Source organism: Martes martes, assembly GCF_963455335.1.
Source record: "Martes martes genome assembly, chromosome: 6".
Classification (NCBI taxonomy): domain Eukaryota; kingdom Metazoa; phylum Chordata; class Mammalia; order Carnivora; family Mustelidae; genus Martes; species Martes martes.
In genome coordinates this window covers 109,897,795-109,916,503 of record NC_137893.1, presented here as the reverse complement: position 1 = coordinate 109,916,503, position 18,709 = coordinate 109,897,795, and the positions used below count along the sequence as shown (strand labels likewise).

Genomic DNA, 18,709 nt, shown 5'->3' with positions numbered 1-18,709 from the left:
TTGATCCTCATAACGTCCCCCTCCCCAGTGCTAGATTAGAAAAGAATAATAACAGAGAGTTAGAGATTTCCTTCATTCAATGAAAAATATTTAATGGGTTCTTGCTGCTATGTGCCAGGCTCTGAGCGAGGCACTAGGTAGTATAAATCAAGTAGAGAATGTCCCTTCCCTTCTGAATTTAAATAAAAATAAGATGACAAATTAAAGCAGTGATTATAAAGAAAATAATGAATTCCTTGAGAAATAGTAATGAGAAAACTATTGTAGCATTTTGACTTGGGGGGAATGGGATTTCAGGGGAGTCTTCTCTGAAAAGGACACATATAAGTTAACTAGGCTAGCCTAAGAATGAAAAAAGACAAATGGTGGCAGAGAGAGGAATATGTAAGGAAACTCTGAGGCAAGGGAAACAGTTGTATGCTAGGCAAAGCATATAACTGACGGGACACTTTTGTACATGACCTTGCTAATAATTGCAGCAGGACAAGAAGCACAAACTAGCCATATGGTCACCTGACGAATGGCTTATTAGCTACTTCTATAGAGATTCTAGTGGAAGGTGAGCATGGCAGGAATACAGTGAAAGGAAAGGTAATGACTATGAGGTGGTGAGGTGGAAGAAGTACTCAGAGGCCAGGTCATTTAGGAACTTGTGTGCCATCTTATGGGTTTTGGATTTCATTCCAGGTGTAAGAGAAACTTTACTTATTTTAATTGAAGGGTTTTAAGCAGAGAAGTGTCATGATCTGATTAATAATTTAAGAAGATCACTAGGCTGGTGTGTGGAGAATGGTTAAATAACTTGACAAATGGTACACGGCCGGTAAATGGTAAGCTTAAAACCTCCTCATTTAGAATAAGCCACAATCCCATTACACCTGGAATGCTGAGCCACCTTACTGTGGATCCTCCAGCCCCAGTCAAGCCTTCAGATGACTGTTACTCTCCCATTTGGACAGCAGCCTTGGGAGAGATGCTGAGAGAGAACTGCCTGGGTAGATGGCTCCCAAAGTCCTGACTTACAGGAACCGTGAGGATTCTATTTACTTTTATGGCACTAAGTTTGAGGTAATTTGTTATGCAGTAACAGATAATACAGATTTTCTATCCCATTTCTATAAAGGATGCTCTTTCTTAGGTATAGAGCATTCACTTTGTAACTTTATTTCACAAGTTAGGAGAATATGTAACAAAAGTTTCTGAACAGAAAGAAATTAAAAGTAAATGAGAAAGAAGCCAGAAAAGTAGATTAATTCATATTTAGTTAAAAGCCATTATGTAGCATTCCTATACATTAGGAAAAATCACTTTGAAATATAAGTAAAATGTCATTAACAACGAGAATGTAAAATACATAAAGATTCATTTAAAATTCTTTCTAGTCCTAACTGTGTGTATATACTGATGTATCATGTACCAAAGACACATCCATCTACAGAGATATATAAAAACTATGCATATTGTAGTTTAACACAGAATACATAAACAGGCCCTCGTTATGAATACTCATGATTAAAATTTATCATTGTATTTCTCCTGTTAATCATTTCTTCCTTACATTACAATTGAAACCTTAATCTTTAACTCAGTACACTCGCAACCTAGGATGACTATAAATATAAATATTTTAATTTACTCACTTTGCATTTCATACATCTTAAATTTCATAGTTAAGAACAAGATTCAACTCAGTCATATGCCTACTTCTTTCTTTAAGGCTTAAAGTTTAAAATTAACAGGCTAGCATCACAAAAGGAGTGAAAACCAGAATTTAATCTTCAAACATGCTTATTTTTTTCTGATAATAGGCATTAGTGTTCACGCTTTAGTTCTTAAAGCTTACCATAGCAATGCCTATGATAGAATACGCATAATAACAACAATAATCCAGCTTTTAGGAAGAGTGAGGACCAGAGGCTGAGAGGCTGAAAACAAAACAAAACAACCACCCCAAATCTGTTCTATGGGTGACATTAGTGAAGAATTAGCTGAACTCCGCCATCCCTATTTTCTGTGTCAAATGTTACTTTTCTGCCCAGGTGAGAGACTTTTTTTTTTAATAGGGATTTTAACATTTACGACTGAACTTTAAGTAGTTTTCTTCTACAAAGAGAACCAGCTTTGTTGTCTCACGTACTGGGCATTTGTTAACCGCTTTTAGCTTCTTCAATTCCTGCATGGCCGAGAGTGATTTGATTCACATTTTATTTTAATTTCTATACACTGGTAACTAATAGTCACCATATGTGAAGAAATTCTGTTTAGTTCTTGCTCCCAAGGAAAGAATTCAAAGTGTTTTTCACTTCCTTTTTATCTCTGCAGAAGCCTTTTCAGAAACTTGCAAAGGTCCCTGTTCTAGTTCTGTAGTCTACACAGATATAAACCTTGGGTAGACAACTTCAGAATGAAGGTCATTTTTACATAAATCCATCAGCCTAAAAATGGCCTGTCCTCACCTTACATTACAGTTCTCTCTAAATCCAACCACATCCAAGTCTTCATGTCGAGGGCTACTTTTGAGCTACAACAGCAAAATTGAGTCACTGTGACAGAGACAGTATGACCCACAAAACCTGAAGTCTTCACTATACAACTCTTTACCCCAAAAGCTTGCCAACCCTTGAATTAGACCCTGAAGTATTTGTGAAAGGAGTTCTCTCCTATACTCTCCACCAATCTCACACTGAGACAAATTTTGCCTTGGTCAATGATCTTTAGCAATAGCCTCAATCCTCCTCTCTTCATCCCATATTCACCCTAGAGAGGTATAGCCTCAAATTAGTCTAATGGACCATTGGAAACTCTATTATAATCTTATCTCAAGGGCTTTTGACTTTTGTGGCAGTATGTGATTTAAAATAATTCACTTTGGGGCACCTGGGTGGCTGAGTGGGTTAAAGTCTCTGCCTTCAGCTCAGGTCATGATCCCAAGGTCCTGGGATCGAGCCCCGCATCGGGCTCTCTGCTCAGCGGGGAGCCTGCTTCCCTTCCTCTCTCTCTGCCTGCCTCTGCCTGCTTGTGATTTCTGTCAAATAAATAAATAAATCTTTAAAAAATAAAATAAAATAAAAAAGTAATTCACTTTATGTGGTTTTTTTTTTTTTAGCACTTTGGTACTTTACCATGTATTCAGAATTATCATAAACATTATCAGCTCTAATCATACAACATGGCTCCCTTGCTGACATTAATCAAACTTCTGACCACTTCACATTATGTACTGAGAAGAGGGAGGGTAAGAAGATATACATACAGTGAAATTTTTAATTTCTTTATTGGCTTGATTCTAGGGGAGAAAAACAGCTAATCTTCAACATTTTTTATAAGACTCCTTGAGAGTCATTTAAGTTCTCAAATTCTTTCAGATATTCTGAATCAAGATAAAATATCCTGAATCGAGATAAAATCCAATTCAATTCAGTCCTCTCTCATCAAAAGAAGGTCTCAAAGTGCTCTGTAAGTCTTTAGTGTTTTCCTCCTTTCTCTCATCATAAAACAACAATATTAACACAAAAAGATTGACCTAAGCTGCAATTATATCAAACAGGTTCCTAATTATCCAAGTGGCTGTACTTCTGTTATATTATCCTTCACTTAACAGAGCCATAGCTCGCGTCATTCATTCATTCTACATTTATTAACTTTATACCACATATAAAACAAATACTAGTATTAGTGGCTTCAAAGCCTAGAAACAAGAGGAAAAACACCACCTTTGAGAATCGCAGTACAGTGGGCAAGCCTGCTCAGAAAATGAATAGTTGTGGAATAATGTGTTTGGTGCTGACAACGGGGAAATATACCATGGACTATGGAAGCAGAAAGGAGTACTGGAAGACTTCACTAAGAGGATTTACATAAGCCAACTCCTAGAAGGAGTTTATTAGGCAAAGTAAGAATAAGTACAGAGGCACAGGGCAAGAGTGACTCCAGTGGACAGGGGATACCCTGGAAAGCACAGAGACAGCCCTCTCCCCCAGCAGAGAGCAGAAATGGAAGACCAAAAGCCCTTCGAGAGGCTGTCTTCATCCTGGAGAGAGAAGGGTATTTTTAGAACTCATCTACCCAGAAGGAACGCGCTTTTATTTCCCATGAAGTCAGTTTATGTACGAGCGATAGCTCTGAATGTGGGTGATGATCAGAAAAAGCAGTTAATTTCATGAGTCTTACTGACCCACTGTAGAGTTTGAAGCTGGGGAATGGCATAATCAGGTATTTATTTTTTATTTAAATTTAAGGTATTTTTCACAGTAATATGAAAGATGAGATTACACAAACAAAAGCTAAATGAGCAGACCAAAGTTAGAAGAATGTTATAGTAGTCCAACTGAGAAATCATGAAAGCCAGTTCTAAAGTGGGGGTAACGAGGATGGAGACTAGAAATTGGCCACATCAAGGAGTCTCTTTAGATTGCCTGGAGAACAGTCCTGCTGCTTGAAGGTGAATGAACTAAGAATCAGAGTAGGCCTGGCATGGGGCGCCTGCGGTGGCTCAGTCGGTTAAACACCTGACTTCAGCTCAGGTCATGATCCCAGAGTCCGGGACTGGGTCCCAAGTCAGGCTCCCTGCTTAGCCTGCTTCTCCCCCTCCTTCTGCCCCTCCCCCTGCTCTTTCTCTCAGATAAATAAAAAAAGCTTAAAGAAAAGAGAGAGAGAGAGAGAAAGGAGTAGGCCTGGCATCTCCAAAGCAACTACCAGAATTGAAGCCCAGACTTATGATCTGCTTCTCCCCTGCTGAATGAATGCTCACTTTGGGACTTTTGCCCAGCTTTGTAGTTTGACCTCAGAACACACACTGAGTGTGTAAACTGGCACTCATGGTTATCTGGCACCTGATATCTCAAACCATTTTAGTAACTCTGTATTGTCAAATAATTCCACTTTCATTTTCTTTGCTTGTTTCAAACTGATCCTTCACATTGATCTTTTGCCCTATTTTGAAATTGGCTTTGATAATGTGATTTGATTCCTATCACACAAAACTAGAAATGTATAATCAGGAGATAAGAAGGTTAAAGCGCACTGTCATTTTGTGAACAAAATAGTCCTTCATCGCTGGGAGCCTGGGAAAATCAGGAAACTAACCAACCATTCTGTTCCCTGGTTAGATAAATGTTTTCAAGAATCCAGAAAAGTCTTGGCAGAATTAGGAAGATGCCTCATAATGGACTCAAATGAATCACACGTAAGCTTACTGCATTCAAATCCTTCTACAAACATCATAGCAAGTCGATAAATTAGATTTTAATAAATCTAAATAGGAAGCTTTAGCTTCAGCCATTAGGATCACACACATATTTGAGACATAATAAACATACATTTGGGACATTATTGGCAGGAAGTGAGTTCTTCAAGAGGAATTACAAATAAGCACATTTCTTTTGAAGATTGTGAACCTTATTTTACATGACTTATCAAGTGAGAAGTTTCACATTTGCTAGGTTTCAGAGCCTCCTTAACTAAAACCCAGAAACCAGATCACCTTTAAATATGCCATCAATCACTTAGAGCTTCAAACAGGCCCCAGGAAAATAGTCTTTATCACTGTATTTGCTTAAGTTCTGTCTACAGTGGGGAACCCTAATCCTTATAAAACTAACTACTATTAGCTTCAGAGGTATAGGCCCAAATGATGGACTCAGATAAATGCATGTACTCATTCAACCAATAAATACTATACACTTTATGCACTCAGACTGTATGTTGGCAATAAATTTGAGAATAAATGTAACCTAGTCCTGCCCTAAGAGTAGTCTGGCTAGAAACAGGTAATCTAATAAAAGACTTTAAGTATGCACTGGGAATCATGGAGCCCCAGAGCCAAGTGTACCTAAGAGCAGAAGATAGAGAAGGGTTTCCTACACAGGAAAGGATTGAGCAGTGTCAGAGAATGAGCATGAGCTAGATGAAGACATTTGGAAAATCAGGTGGGGTGCAGAAGAGTAACAGTGCTCCAGGTTCAAGGGTAACAAAGAACAAGAATCCATAAAATAATTTTGACAAGCTATAAGCAGTTTGCTCCTGCTGGTGTGATCAAAGTCAGTAAAACAGAATGAGAATGGAGAGGTGCACGGAGGTCATGTTCAAGGTTTCTCAAGTTTCTTAAGCTACAGAACTCTTTCTCAAAATTTATTTCTGAGCCCCAATATATTAATGCAAGAAAATCAGTGAATAGAAACCTTCATAGATAAATAAAACATTTTTCACTGCTTGTGTCTGAGTAGTTTGAAAATCACTTCTGTGAGGAGGTGAGACAACAGCAACAAAGGCACAGGGAAGTGAAGTGGTCAGATTTGAATTTTCACTCCACGACTTGGGCTACAAAGTAGAGAGCGTGTTTAGTGATGCTGACAGTGGTAGACCACTGAAGATGATTAGTACATGACAGAGGAAAAGGTGGCTTTGAGAAACGTGTGAGGGTGCAACAAGCACGGGGGTGGGAGGAAGTGACTTATTGGATCTACTACGTGAGTGGGGAGGAGACATTAAAGATAACTCCCAGAGTCCCAGCTTATGTAACGGGGTTGGAGCCCACAGGAAATATGTTCAATTTATATATAATGTGTTGGATTGTGGAGCAGGGACACAAGGGATGAATTTGGTGGTGAGCAGAAGATCGGACAAAAGGAAATACGAAGCTCAGAAGAGAAACATATATCAGATGCACACCTGGGAGTCATCAAGATCATTATCACCATAATCACAGCTACTGTTTAAGGGGTGCTTTAAAGCCCTTCATAGGTACCATCTCATGTGACCTTGACAACACCACTCTAAGGGAGGCCTTAACAAGAAATTAAGGTCCACAGAGACTGAATATCATCCTCAAGATCATACAAGGAGGACGTGGCAGGCTTAGGGTGCTCAGGTCTCTCTGGCTTAAAATGCCTTTCAACCACCACCACTCAAGAGATGGTTCTCTCCAGGGCAGCATGCAGAGCACTGAATCTCAAGAGGAGGGACAGAACAGAGGGCACCAGCAGAGGCAGAACAGGTAGCTGAAATACATAGTCAATATTCCTCCTTGGAAACTGAACACATACACATTCAGAGGTCACACATGTAGGTAAATGGGTGAAGAATCTTGGTCTCCAGCAAAAGAAAACCATAGATAGAAGAAACAGGTGCATCAGAAGGAGCTTCACCCAATTGAAAGTGTTCAAATTCAAGATTTTATATCTAAAAAAACATCATCCTGACAACACAAAAACATCTGCCATGAGAATGACCACTGCCTTTTAGCTTGACTTATCTTTCCTAATTATCTCAATACAAACTACAGGACAAAAATAACATTTTATAAAAGGTGAATAAACAAGAGATGTAGGAAAAACAAACTTTGTAGAGGATGGACTCTTAAAAAGTGCTCCAACATAGAGAATTTTTGTTTTTTGTAAGACCGAATTAAAAGACATAGCTCATTATATACATAAAGAAACACGAGATAAATTCCTTCTAAACAGTCCTAAGGAAATGTTTGCCCATCTGAAATAATTTGGGAAGCCCCCCCTTGATATGTCAATGGGAGCTTTTGCTGGGTCTCTTAAGACTAAAGTTAGTGTCTAACTTTGCCTTCTCACAGCTGACTATTATTTTTCAAATAACTTTTAGGATGTCTTTTTAGGATGCCTATAATTTCTTCCATAACACTTTGGTATTCTCAGAATGATACTCTGTATGTGTCAGTCAGTGTAATCTTTAATTCTAGGACCTGTCCAGGAATGCACACAACAGGATGGTCAGCCAACAGGATGGCACCATATTCCAAATGGCCATACGCCAGAGGGGGCAACTCCAGGTCCTTTTGATCTAGGTAGATTTGTCCACACTTAACACTTTGCTCATCAAGCTACATATAAAAGGTTGGTCTCTATTTATGAACTAGTGTCTGGTTAATCACTATAGTAGGTGTATTAATGGGTTCCCTTTGATGAAAATAAAGGCTTAAGGATATGTGGATTAGCTAATATATATAGTTAAATAGTCCTCACTCTTGATGTGACTATATGAAAGATTTTATTGAAGCCTATTTCCAGCATGTCTTCGAGATGGGGCCCACAATGTTATCCCCAGTCATTCTGTATCCAGACATTAGAGTAGTTGGATTTCCGATTGCATCATGGTGACTGAAGGGCCCAGAAGATGCTTCTGAAGTGTTGCTATGTCTACCCCAAGAGAATGTTGCACACAACATGTGGTCAAAGTATCTAAAATGACAAAGAGCTAGGATTTTCACTGAGCTTATAAAATAGGTTTGTTCCTGGTATGCTAATAACTACTTATCTAAAAAATATCTAACTGTGTGATAAAGAATCTGGACTTGATTGTTTTCATTATAACCAGTAGTGAGGTTGTGGGAGAGAAGCTATCACTTAGCACTTCAAACTTTTTGGGTGACTACTATTGTCTAAGTAAATAAATAAATAGTTTTGCCAAATTTGGCTTTCATCATTTAAAAAGCATATTATGAATTCTTTAATATGATTAATCACTTCAATGTCTTTTAGGAAGAAGCAGATATATATTTTGTGATTAAGAAAACCATATTCTGAACTTTTGTTTCCAAAATAATCTTTGTTTTCTGCAAAACAGTAGGACCAAAAATAGCCTACATATTAAAAAAAAAAAAACACAAAAAAACAAAAAACTGCGTACTTCTTCACAAACAAATCTTCACAAACATTTCAGTGATACAAGAACATCCTGGTTCCATTCACAAAGATATCAAAGGCAATGACCTTTTATGAGAATGTTTGAAATATAAAGACATGGGGTTATCAGTAGATTTTATAAATGTATCTTAAGAGATATAAGAAATGCATGTGATTCCCTACTTCACTTCTAGCAATTGAATCTGTAGCCTAAAGATTTGAATACCTCATACCTAAACAATGAATTTCAGCTTGTTTCTATCCTACTCAAAAGGAATATTCAGTAGTGAGATAACTGAGTCAATTATATTTCAACAAGCTGTTCTGAGAAAGACCCGAATATGACACTTCCAAACTATTCTGGACATCAGCACTAAATACCTGTTTTTACACAAACTAGTCATGACAACTCTCAGAGGCAGTACCAAATGAGCTTGTTCATCAAGAAGCTTTCACACGTTTGTATTTTTCCAAATGTGGAATACTAAAAAATCAATCAAAACTTACCAGGGAAGTCAAAGATGGAATCTGGTCAATTATAAAATGCCCAAAGGAAAAAAAAAAAAATGCCCACAGCAGTAATGGGGTCCTACACACTACCTAAATAAAATACTATAGCCAGTGATCAATATTTTACCTTTTTAAAATACTTCCCTGGCAGTTATACAGATAAGTTTATACAGATGATACATTTTGTATTTTTCTTTTTTTTTTAAAATCATGAATCCCAAATATAGTCAAAAAGGTATAGCTTTCACATACTGCTATTTCACATATAAAATGAGTACAGCCAATTTAATTCAATTCAGCACATCATGATAAAATATATGATTATTTTCCCCAGAAACCTGGTATTGTCAAGAATGACTAAAAATAAAATCCCAGTGTTCATATTTTCCCTCCTAGTCACAATGCTATAGTCAATTTTCCTAGGCTTGCAGAATCATCTACTCAGAGCCAGTAAAGCAAAATTAACATAGCATAAGAGAAACCAATAATTTCCATTTTCTCACCATTACTACCACCTACCAAATGTTTCTCCCCACAAGCATCAGTAACTGTAGCAGCAAAAATTAGCATAGGCTATCTGGAACAAAACTACTATGGTCCCAAAACCATATGGAATCTACTCCATAGATAATTACCTGGGGAAACTAATATTTTTTTCTAAACACATACCAGCCATTCTTTTAAATCAGACATGAAAAGTAAAACCAGACTTGTCTTATCTTGCCCTTGATATTCCTAATATTTGCAGATATCAAAAAGACATCTCCATAAAAAAACAAGGATGCTGAAAAGCTGGGAAAGGCAAAATGGCCAAGAATGTAATTTCTTAAGACTAGTTTCTGAATATTATTACTATGTAGACCTATATAATATGGTAGTCACTGGCTGGATGTAGCTGCTGAGCACTTGAAATGCAGCTAGTCTGAACTGAGATGTATTGGAAGTATAAAATACACATCAATTCTGAAGACTTAATAAAAATATTATAAAATACTGTATTAGCATTTAAAAATATTAATTATATGTTGAAATGGTCATCTCTTGGATATACTGAGTTACATATAGTACTAAAATTAATTTCAGCTGTCTCTTTTCACTTTTACTGTAGCTAATAAAATATTATAATTGCATATGTAACTTGCCTTTTTGGCTTACATTATATTTCTATTGGACGGGGATGATTTAGACAATAATCACTGTAATATGTAGTAAACCTTGTGAAAAATTCTACCATTTGACCATCTGGCTTAGAACTTGTAAAAACTTTGCCATACAGCATGAAACAGCCTTAAAAGCACACTTCCTACTGAAGGTCACACAGTTTTCCATATTTTAATGAGTGTTTGGAGGATAAACTAAGACAGGAAAGGGGGCTTTGGTGAAAAAAAAAAAAACAACAACAAAAAACCAAAAACTCAAACTATGGGCTTAAGCTAACTCTAGCTTGATTTTTTTCTCATTGCCAGACCCAATAAATAATTCCTATTTCAGAGGAAAAGCTCTCCTCTTCGGCCTGGAGTTTCAAGGACAAACAGTTCAAGAACTGTGAATAGGTACTAACAAGGAAATGAACCTTTCTAGTGTATCTGAAGCCCTGCCCAGGTAAAAGTAAAAAAGGTTAGGGTGAGATAAGTAATTTAGTACTTCCTTAGGGTTTACAGTCCTATCTTCTCTCATCTCTACTTAAATTCCCGTTGCTTCCCTTTTACTTCCCAGCTTGTGCCAGTGTTTACCCCTACTTTCTCTGCTGTTGGTTATTTGTACATTTCTTTCTCCTCTCTTAATTCCAACTGGCATCTTCCTCAACCTTTAGTCTTTCTTCTTTCTTCCTGTTTTCCTTTTCATATATATATTTTATATATATATATATAATTTATGTTACATAGTCATAAATAGTCATAAATAGGAAAAACAAAACATTCAAATACATCAAAGTTCTTTTTACTTCCACAGGGCTCTTTACTGGATTTTAATTGTTTTTGTTTGGTCCTTCAGGGTTAATGACCTTTCCCTTGGACTCTCCCCCTGGCCAAGACCAATATGGTTCAAGAAGAAATGTTCATTAGAATCACCTAAGCGGATTCCTAGACCCTAACTACCCAGATCCAAAGTCAGATTCCTTGGTAATCAGCAGTCTTAGGAGCACGGGTTAGCAAAATTCGACTACCTTGATGTTGATACATGTCCTACTAGTCTATCAGAAGGACTTACTGAAAAGCACATTAATTTTTTTTTTTTTAAATGAAAGCTTCTGGGAGAAAAGAAAGTTCAACTATTGGCTTTAGTATTTGACAGTAAAAAAGTTGAGAAAACAACAGGCCCAGATTAATCAACAAAAGTTATCAAAGCAATGTTTATCAGAATTCCTTTGAGACTGGGATAAATTAATTTAAGATTGCTAGTGTGGGTTTCATATAATGCATTCAGAGTAGTTTAGTAAAGAAAACTGACAGTCATTGGTGGAAAAAACATGGTCATCCAACTCAATTCAATTCGTCTGAATAGGGCTCAGGCTTCTACACTCTGCTCAAAGTGACTGTGCAGTTCAAGAACAACAATGCTGGTTCAGTATCGAAATGTGAAATACAAGTTTTTGAAAAGCGTAAAATCTATTGCTGCTTTTACCTAGTACTCTCTTCAGTCATTGCCGACAGACAATTTTGGGGTAGATTTTCATGATCTATGTTATACTTGTAAGCAATTTATAGTTGACTTTTAGGAATCAGTGTGTTAATAAAGTAGACCAAAACACAGGCAATTCTATTTACAATTAGGATAATGAATCAAAATTTGCTCTTTTGATGTTCCAAGACTTTGAACTCATAGAGCTTTGATATAATGTTTAATAAACATATCTTTACTATTGTAAACAGCCTCTCAATCCCCAGGAAGTTAAGCCAAAGGAATGTATTTCTGGTCTAGATTAGGCAATACTTTTATTTAGAAACTAATTTTATTAAAAAAAAAATTTGTCAGAAGTTCTCCATTTTATGTAGAATGTTTAGATTATCAATAATCAGCTTTATGTCAAAACATAAACACACAAATAGAATAATTACCAGTCATACCTTATTATGTGTCTGAGTCTGTCCAACCAAGATGAGGATGTTGGATGAGATGATAGATAGGCAGAAGTTAATTAGAATTATAGACCTCTCAGAGCGTATGTACCTAGCCAGAGAGAAAGAATGTGTCCAACTTTAAAATTCAGCAGAAAGAAGAAATCCATATTATGCAAACTGGTGAAATTCATCCAGAAAAGGAAACATTAAAATATATCCTTTATAGAAGAAGATATATGAAAAATGGTTTTTTAATAAAGATTATTCTTAGAGACCCAATTTTATAGTGACATGGTATATCCTAGAGTCCTTCAGAGTAATTTTATTTTCTTTAGACATTAGTACGGACAACATGGCACTTCTGACAGAACTGAAGTTGTAACTGCTATCAATATAATTTTTTTTACTAAAACATTAAATTTCTTGGAAATACAACAATTACTATAATTACCATTATGCATATATATATTTTATATATAATATATATAATACACTTATTATCATATAAAATCAATATAAACCAAGAGGAAAAACCCCACACAGATTCTCAATATCCTTGTATACTAGAAAGCAACCATTACTTTCATGAAACCATGAGCACTCATCCACCATTTCACACACTCAAATATTTTTATATAGTTTGCTACTCTTTTTATTTTTCTTTTCCTAACTGCTCTAAAAAAAAAAAAAAAGAAAAAGAAAAAGAAAGAAAAAAAGAAAAGACTAAAAAAAATGAAACTTCATCTCTAAAAACTAGTCCAATCCACAAATGATAATTTGCCATTAGGCTGGAAAATTACTTGGTGTCTGCCATATTTCACCCTTATGAAGAAGTGTTTATATACAGTCTGCTATATAACTTTTAAGTGCATCAAGAATGTAAGTCATAGAGAAAGCTGCTCAGAATCAAATGTTCTACCAGCTGTTTACCCTGAAAGGGTAACGGTTATTTTGCTTTACTGTACCCTGTGGTAAATCACTGAGTGACAGTAACAAAAAAGACATCCTTGTACTTGCTGTGTATTTGAGGCTGTTCAATTTGTATTAGTACATGGAATCACTTTCCACAGCAGGCGTGGGTTTACTGTGCAGGGTTAGGTGGGGTGCCAGAGATCTGGAGGCACTCTTTGGAAAATAAAATCTATCAAAGTTTTTTTTCTATCTCTGTCTTTGAGGAATATTTAGGCCCACATTCCATCACATATTTCAGAAGAGAACACAAAATAAAAACAGGAGTAATAATAAAGTACAAAAAGCAATTTTTTCGAATAAAAAAATTTCCTTTCTTCACAAAACCAACCCAAATAGGAATAACCTAGGTCAATTCTCAATACAAAATGCCCTCAAGTATTGCTTAACCTTGTCCCTGCATCATCAGTATCTAAAAATATAATAAACCACACACTGGGAAGCTAAAGACAACATCAAATATTAAGTCGTTTCTTCTTTTGTGAGTGGGAGATATAACATAAAAAGTTTAAGGGCTTCACAAAATTGACCCTTTATATGATGTTAATGGCTTCGTGACAGCACAAGCACACAGATGACATTACTAAAAGGGTTTCAGTGATATCATTTGCTCTATAAGTAGGAAAATCCTGTTGATAAAAGACCCAGACTGACCACCCTGAAGACTCTTTAGATATTTCTATTATTCATTAACACATTATTGCCTTAAAATTTTCTATAAAACATCTCAACTTCCAAGACTTTTTATAAACATACTTGAGGTTTTAAACAAAACTTGTAAATACATCATTTCAATCCATAGATTAAAAAGATATGCTCAGTTGCTCTTTGATGTAATACCTCTACAGAACATATTTGTAGATGAAGAGAACATACATAGTAATGTTTTGATGAACATTTCTAATGAACTATAAAGGACACTAACAATTTTCAAAATACTACACTGTACATAAAATAATTCTGATGTTCATATATTTTATAAATCATTAAAAACGTTAAAATTTAGACTTTTAATTAGAAAAAAAGGCAGCAGAGGCCTAACATGAGTATTACCGTATGGTAATACCACACAGTAATACTCTTAAGATAAATTTCATGTTTATAACATTCATTAAATTTGTCATGCCATTAAGATTCACTTAATAATTTAGGAATCTTGGAATTCCTATAAAATTATTACTACTACTTCAATTCTTCTATTTGTAGACAATGAGTTGAACTGCCTTTAAATGTTAGGAATCAAAATTTGTGTTGTTTCTTGATACTCTTTTCTACACTTGTGTTTCACACCAGGTACTAATAAAGATCCTTCCAGGTGTTTGGGTAATTATTAGAAAACTACTAGGTGAATTCCCTGGATCTTCTGGATTAAAGAAAATTTATTATGGACTAATTAATCTTGTGCTTCTTTACATGCCATTTATATTGGCAATGTTGGTGCTAATGTTAGCTACAGGTGTTGAGGGGTTAAGAAAATGTGGAATTGGTGCCTGAACTCTAAGGATTGAGAAATGGAACTTAGTTCTAATTACTTCAGTGAGTATGAATTATGACACTGTTGAGATTGCCTGAAGTTCTGGCCTTTCAACACTGCCTCATTTTCCAAAAATGCCATTTAGGCAATTATGGGAGGCAAAGTAGTCTTATTCCCAGCCTGTGTCCATCTTGCTCTTCCATTCCCAGGGCAATGTCTGCTTGACTAACCCCTGAAGCTTGGATTCTATTGTCTCTAATGCCATGCTTAGACCCTAATGCCATGCTTAGACCAAACATTTCTTTAATTTTGTGGGATTGTCCATATTTTATCAGGTTTTCTCATTCTATCAGTGTTTTACAACCAGATAACTCCTTCCCAGGAAGGCAGAACATCTATTATGTACCTGTGTCAATGGGATAAGAATGTCTACATATTTTTTTGAAGTATGCAAATTTTAATATCGTTGACACGTTAATATCCTGGACAATTAATTCTTATCTCAAAAGAGTTAAAAAATATAATGGACTTTTTTTTTTTTTTTTGGAAAGGACATTAAATCAAATGACCTTTCTTTAGTAAATCATAATTACTTCTTCAACTGAATTGTTTTTTAACTTAAGTAATAGTAAAACACAAGGACTAGCTACTTTTGCAATTTTGATATTGAACATATTCAGGAAATAATATACAACTGTCTATTTATTAGTATAATAACCATTTTTGGAACATTTTTAATAACCAAGACGAATATACAATGTTTTACACTTAACATTTTTTAAATCCGTTAGGAAGTTTGGCCATTTGGTTATGTACTGTTTATCAATATGTGAGTAGACATAATAAAATATCTAAAATATAAAGGTGTAATTTTTATTAATAGAAGAAATCTTAGGGATATACTAAATTTTCATGTACTATCAAGCAGATGCATTTCAGATATAGAGAACAAAGTTTTTCAATCACATCTCCTTATTTATATATTTTTTACTTCTTTTAACTAATTTGTCAAAATCTGACTCTTTGGAAAGATTCAACTAAGAGGTCTTTCCTATAGCATTTTGGTATTATGTTAATGCGTTAATAATATAGAAGACTTACTCATTGTCTGGGATATCCTGAAAACATGCGCTTAAATTCTTAAGTTTAAGACTTAAAACTTAAGAATTTGGAGACTTAAGAATTTGGAAAACTTAAGATTTGGAATTTCTATAGCAGAGAAATTACTTTGATTGTACCAATTAAACTCTCAAGCTCAATAACAATTGGGATAAACAGAAACAAACCTTGACTGAACTATGGAGATAAGAATACCATGTTTGAGGGTAAACAACTTGTTGAAAGTTATCATCATTTGATTTGGGAAGAAAAGTATGTGGTTTTGTTTATTTTGTCATCATAGGCAAATACAAGAAAATTAGGTAAGAATTTTATTACTATTATTGAGCTCATTTATTATAGGTCAATCACAACAATTATAACTTAGTTCTAAAAATACTTCTTTCAGTAAGTTAAAAAGAAAGGAGACATAATGGTTATCATATTGCCAGCTTTAATCTGAGTAAGAGAGCATTCTATTTCAAGTGCATTAATTGATTACATACCTCCATAATGCTGCATAGACAACTGCGAGGGTGATCAAGGCCAAGCAAGAAAGGCCACTGCCTACTATTAGGGTAACTGAAGGTGTACCAGAGGATTCCATGATCTGTAAATTACACAAAAGAAACACAAAAAGGAGAGATAATTTTTATTATAAATGAAAATAACTTCTAAACTCAGCAAAACTATCCTAATACTCATAAACAGCCAACAGAGTTGTTATAGTTACCGGATAATTACCCAGTGATCACTTTGTTCATATATTCTCAACCTCTAAAGTGACTAATTCTAGCTACCCCCCTCTCTCCCACTGTGAAGTAATAAAGGCCTTAGAGTTTTAAATGCTTGATTATGGCATATTACTCACTATGGCTTACAATAAATACCTATAACTAAAACTTGGTGAATATTCACATGTTAAATTTTCTCTAGCTGAAATTTGAAGGAGCAGTCAGTTTTTTTTCAACAACTATATTTCAATTATTTCATAGCATGCTTTTTGGTAAAATTTACTTTGATCTTCCCACTTATAACTCATTGTAACCCCAACCTGGGACCTAAATATTGAAAAATTTTCAAACTTTCTGACTTTTGACAACTTTGTTCCAAGTCAAGTATTCTCTTATTTAATTTCACTTGCTTGGCCTCTAAGGCTATAAAAGAAAATCAGATTTTGAATTTAAGAATTTACAACATATTTTGTGGTTTTTTTTTTCTATTAACAAAATATGCAGAAATAATTTTCACAATACCAGTATCAGTCCCTAAATACATGACCTTGACAAATATGCCTTAAATATTTTAAAACATATATAAAGATTATAAGCAGTTACTGACTTGAAAGGTTTCTTTCCTTAGACACTAAGATTATACTAACTAATGAAATCTGTTGTTTTTCTTATTTTTAATATTGAAAGTTTGAAGAAATACACTTTAAGATCAAGTGTGTTCCAAACCTTAGGTATGCACATTAAATTACATTATGTATTTTTGTCATCAAAATAAGTAAGAAGAGTGAGGCATATTTAGGCCAAATTTAGACAAAAAGTCACATTCATCTTAATAATTATTTTTCTATATTTCAATATTTTGTAAATAATTTTTCAAAATACAGTTGATGAGGATATTATTTTTCTCTTAGTTTATGCAGCTATTTCAGAAACTAGTTTCTTTCTTTCTCTTTTTTTTTTTTTTTTACAAGCCTACACTTTTAAGGAATGATTTTACAGTTTCAGGCAGTCCGAGCTTTCATGAAAACTTCATTTGTTTTTTTTTTTTTTTAAATAAATATCCAAGGACACCCCCAGAAAACCTGTACTGAAAATATCCAATGCAGATATGCAATATGTTTGGCTTATAGTTTCTGGGGTCTTCATTCTACTACCAACAGTATTCTCACAAATTCCCCAGACCAGCTTTACAGTTCTAAAATAAAGGTTAAGTTGGCAATTATTTTTATTTGAAAGTTTGCAGCATATTAGTAATATGATGGAGTACATCCTCAAAACTATGCTGCAGAAATTTCAAGTTAGAAGACATAAAATTGAGTAGAATTTAGTTACAGCACACCAACTAGAATTCATTTTACCATGCTACTGTAGCTAAGGAGGAGACGAACCCAATTTTGCCACCCTGCAACATTTTCCATTTCCCCTTTTAAAATGCAGTTCCCTGGAGAAACACTCTCCACAATGTCCCTGCCTTTGCATTAAAGCCTTGTTTTCCCTTTGTTACTTACTATTTCTCTAGGTTGCTGAGCCAAAATGGCGAAGGTAGAGAGACGATCACATAAGCATTTCGTATGGGATGCATCGGTAAGCACAGTTTTACATCCCTGGGTGGACCACGTTCCCAAAGACTCGTTCCTGCAAAGGGGGGTGGGGGGAGATCGGGATAAATACGCCTGACGGCCAAATCCGTAAAGAAGAAAATGCAATTTAATTGAGAGAATCGTCTACTGTAATTCCCGTTCAGGAAAAAAAAAAAAATCTACTTGTTGTTGAACAGAACGTAATTTAGATGCATCTCCAGTAATGCAAAGCGAGAGTGTTTGGAAAAAGCAAGCGGGCGGGTGCAGCGTGCAAAGAGCTGTCCAGCGCCGGAGGTGCTGAAACCGGGACTAGCTCTGTCCAGCCCTCTGCGAGGAACGGCAGAGGCAGTGGCAGCACGAGCAGCCGCCAGAGCGTTGGCAGCCACTTCCTATGCTCATCGGATCGTTTCAAACACTCAGAGTGTAAAGAGGCTTTTCAGATTTTCATACCAGCTCTGATTCTCGTCCTGTATTTTTGGATCGTGAATGCTGGCTTTTAAAATGCGGATTTCTCTGAAAAGCCTGCCTAAAAGGTTATATAGCTTGGGTTGGGTGATAGGATCTTTTCCGCTGCTGGTTAGGGATTTTTCCTCCCTTTAGAATTAGCTGCTGTGAAAATTTCACCCTGGAA

General features: G+C 35.4%; 1 protein-coding gene across 1 annotated transcript in view; it reads right to left on the bottom strand.

Moving 5' to 3' along the window:
• ADGRB3 (adhesion G protein-coupled receptor B3) overlaps positions 1–18,709 on the bottom strand; it is a gene marked incomplete at both ends in the record, with an annotated part of 726,387 nt that overhangs the window by 139,619 nt on the left and 568,059 nt on the right. Inside the window, 3 exons of the mRNA XM_080805127.1 lie at positions 12,230–12,332; positions 16,271–16,374; positions 18,007–18,133. Coding sequence (XP_080661253.1) covers positions 12,230–12,332; positions 16,271–16,374; positions 18,007–18,133 — 334 coding nt within the window. The remainder of the gene's footprint in view (positions 1–12,229; positions 12,333–16,270; positions 16,375–18,006; positions 18,134–18,709) is intronic.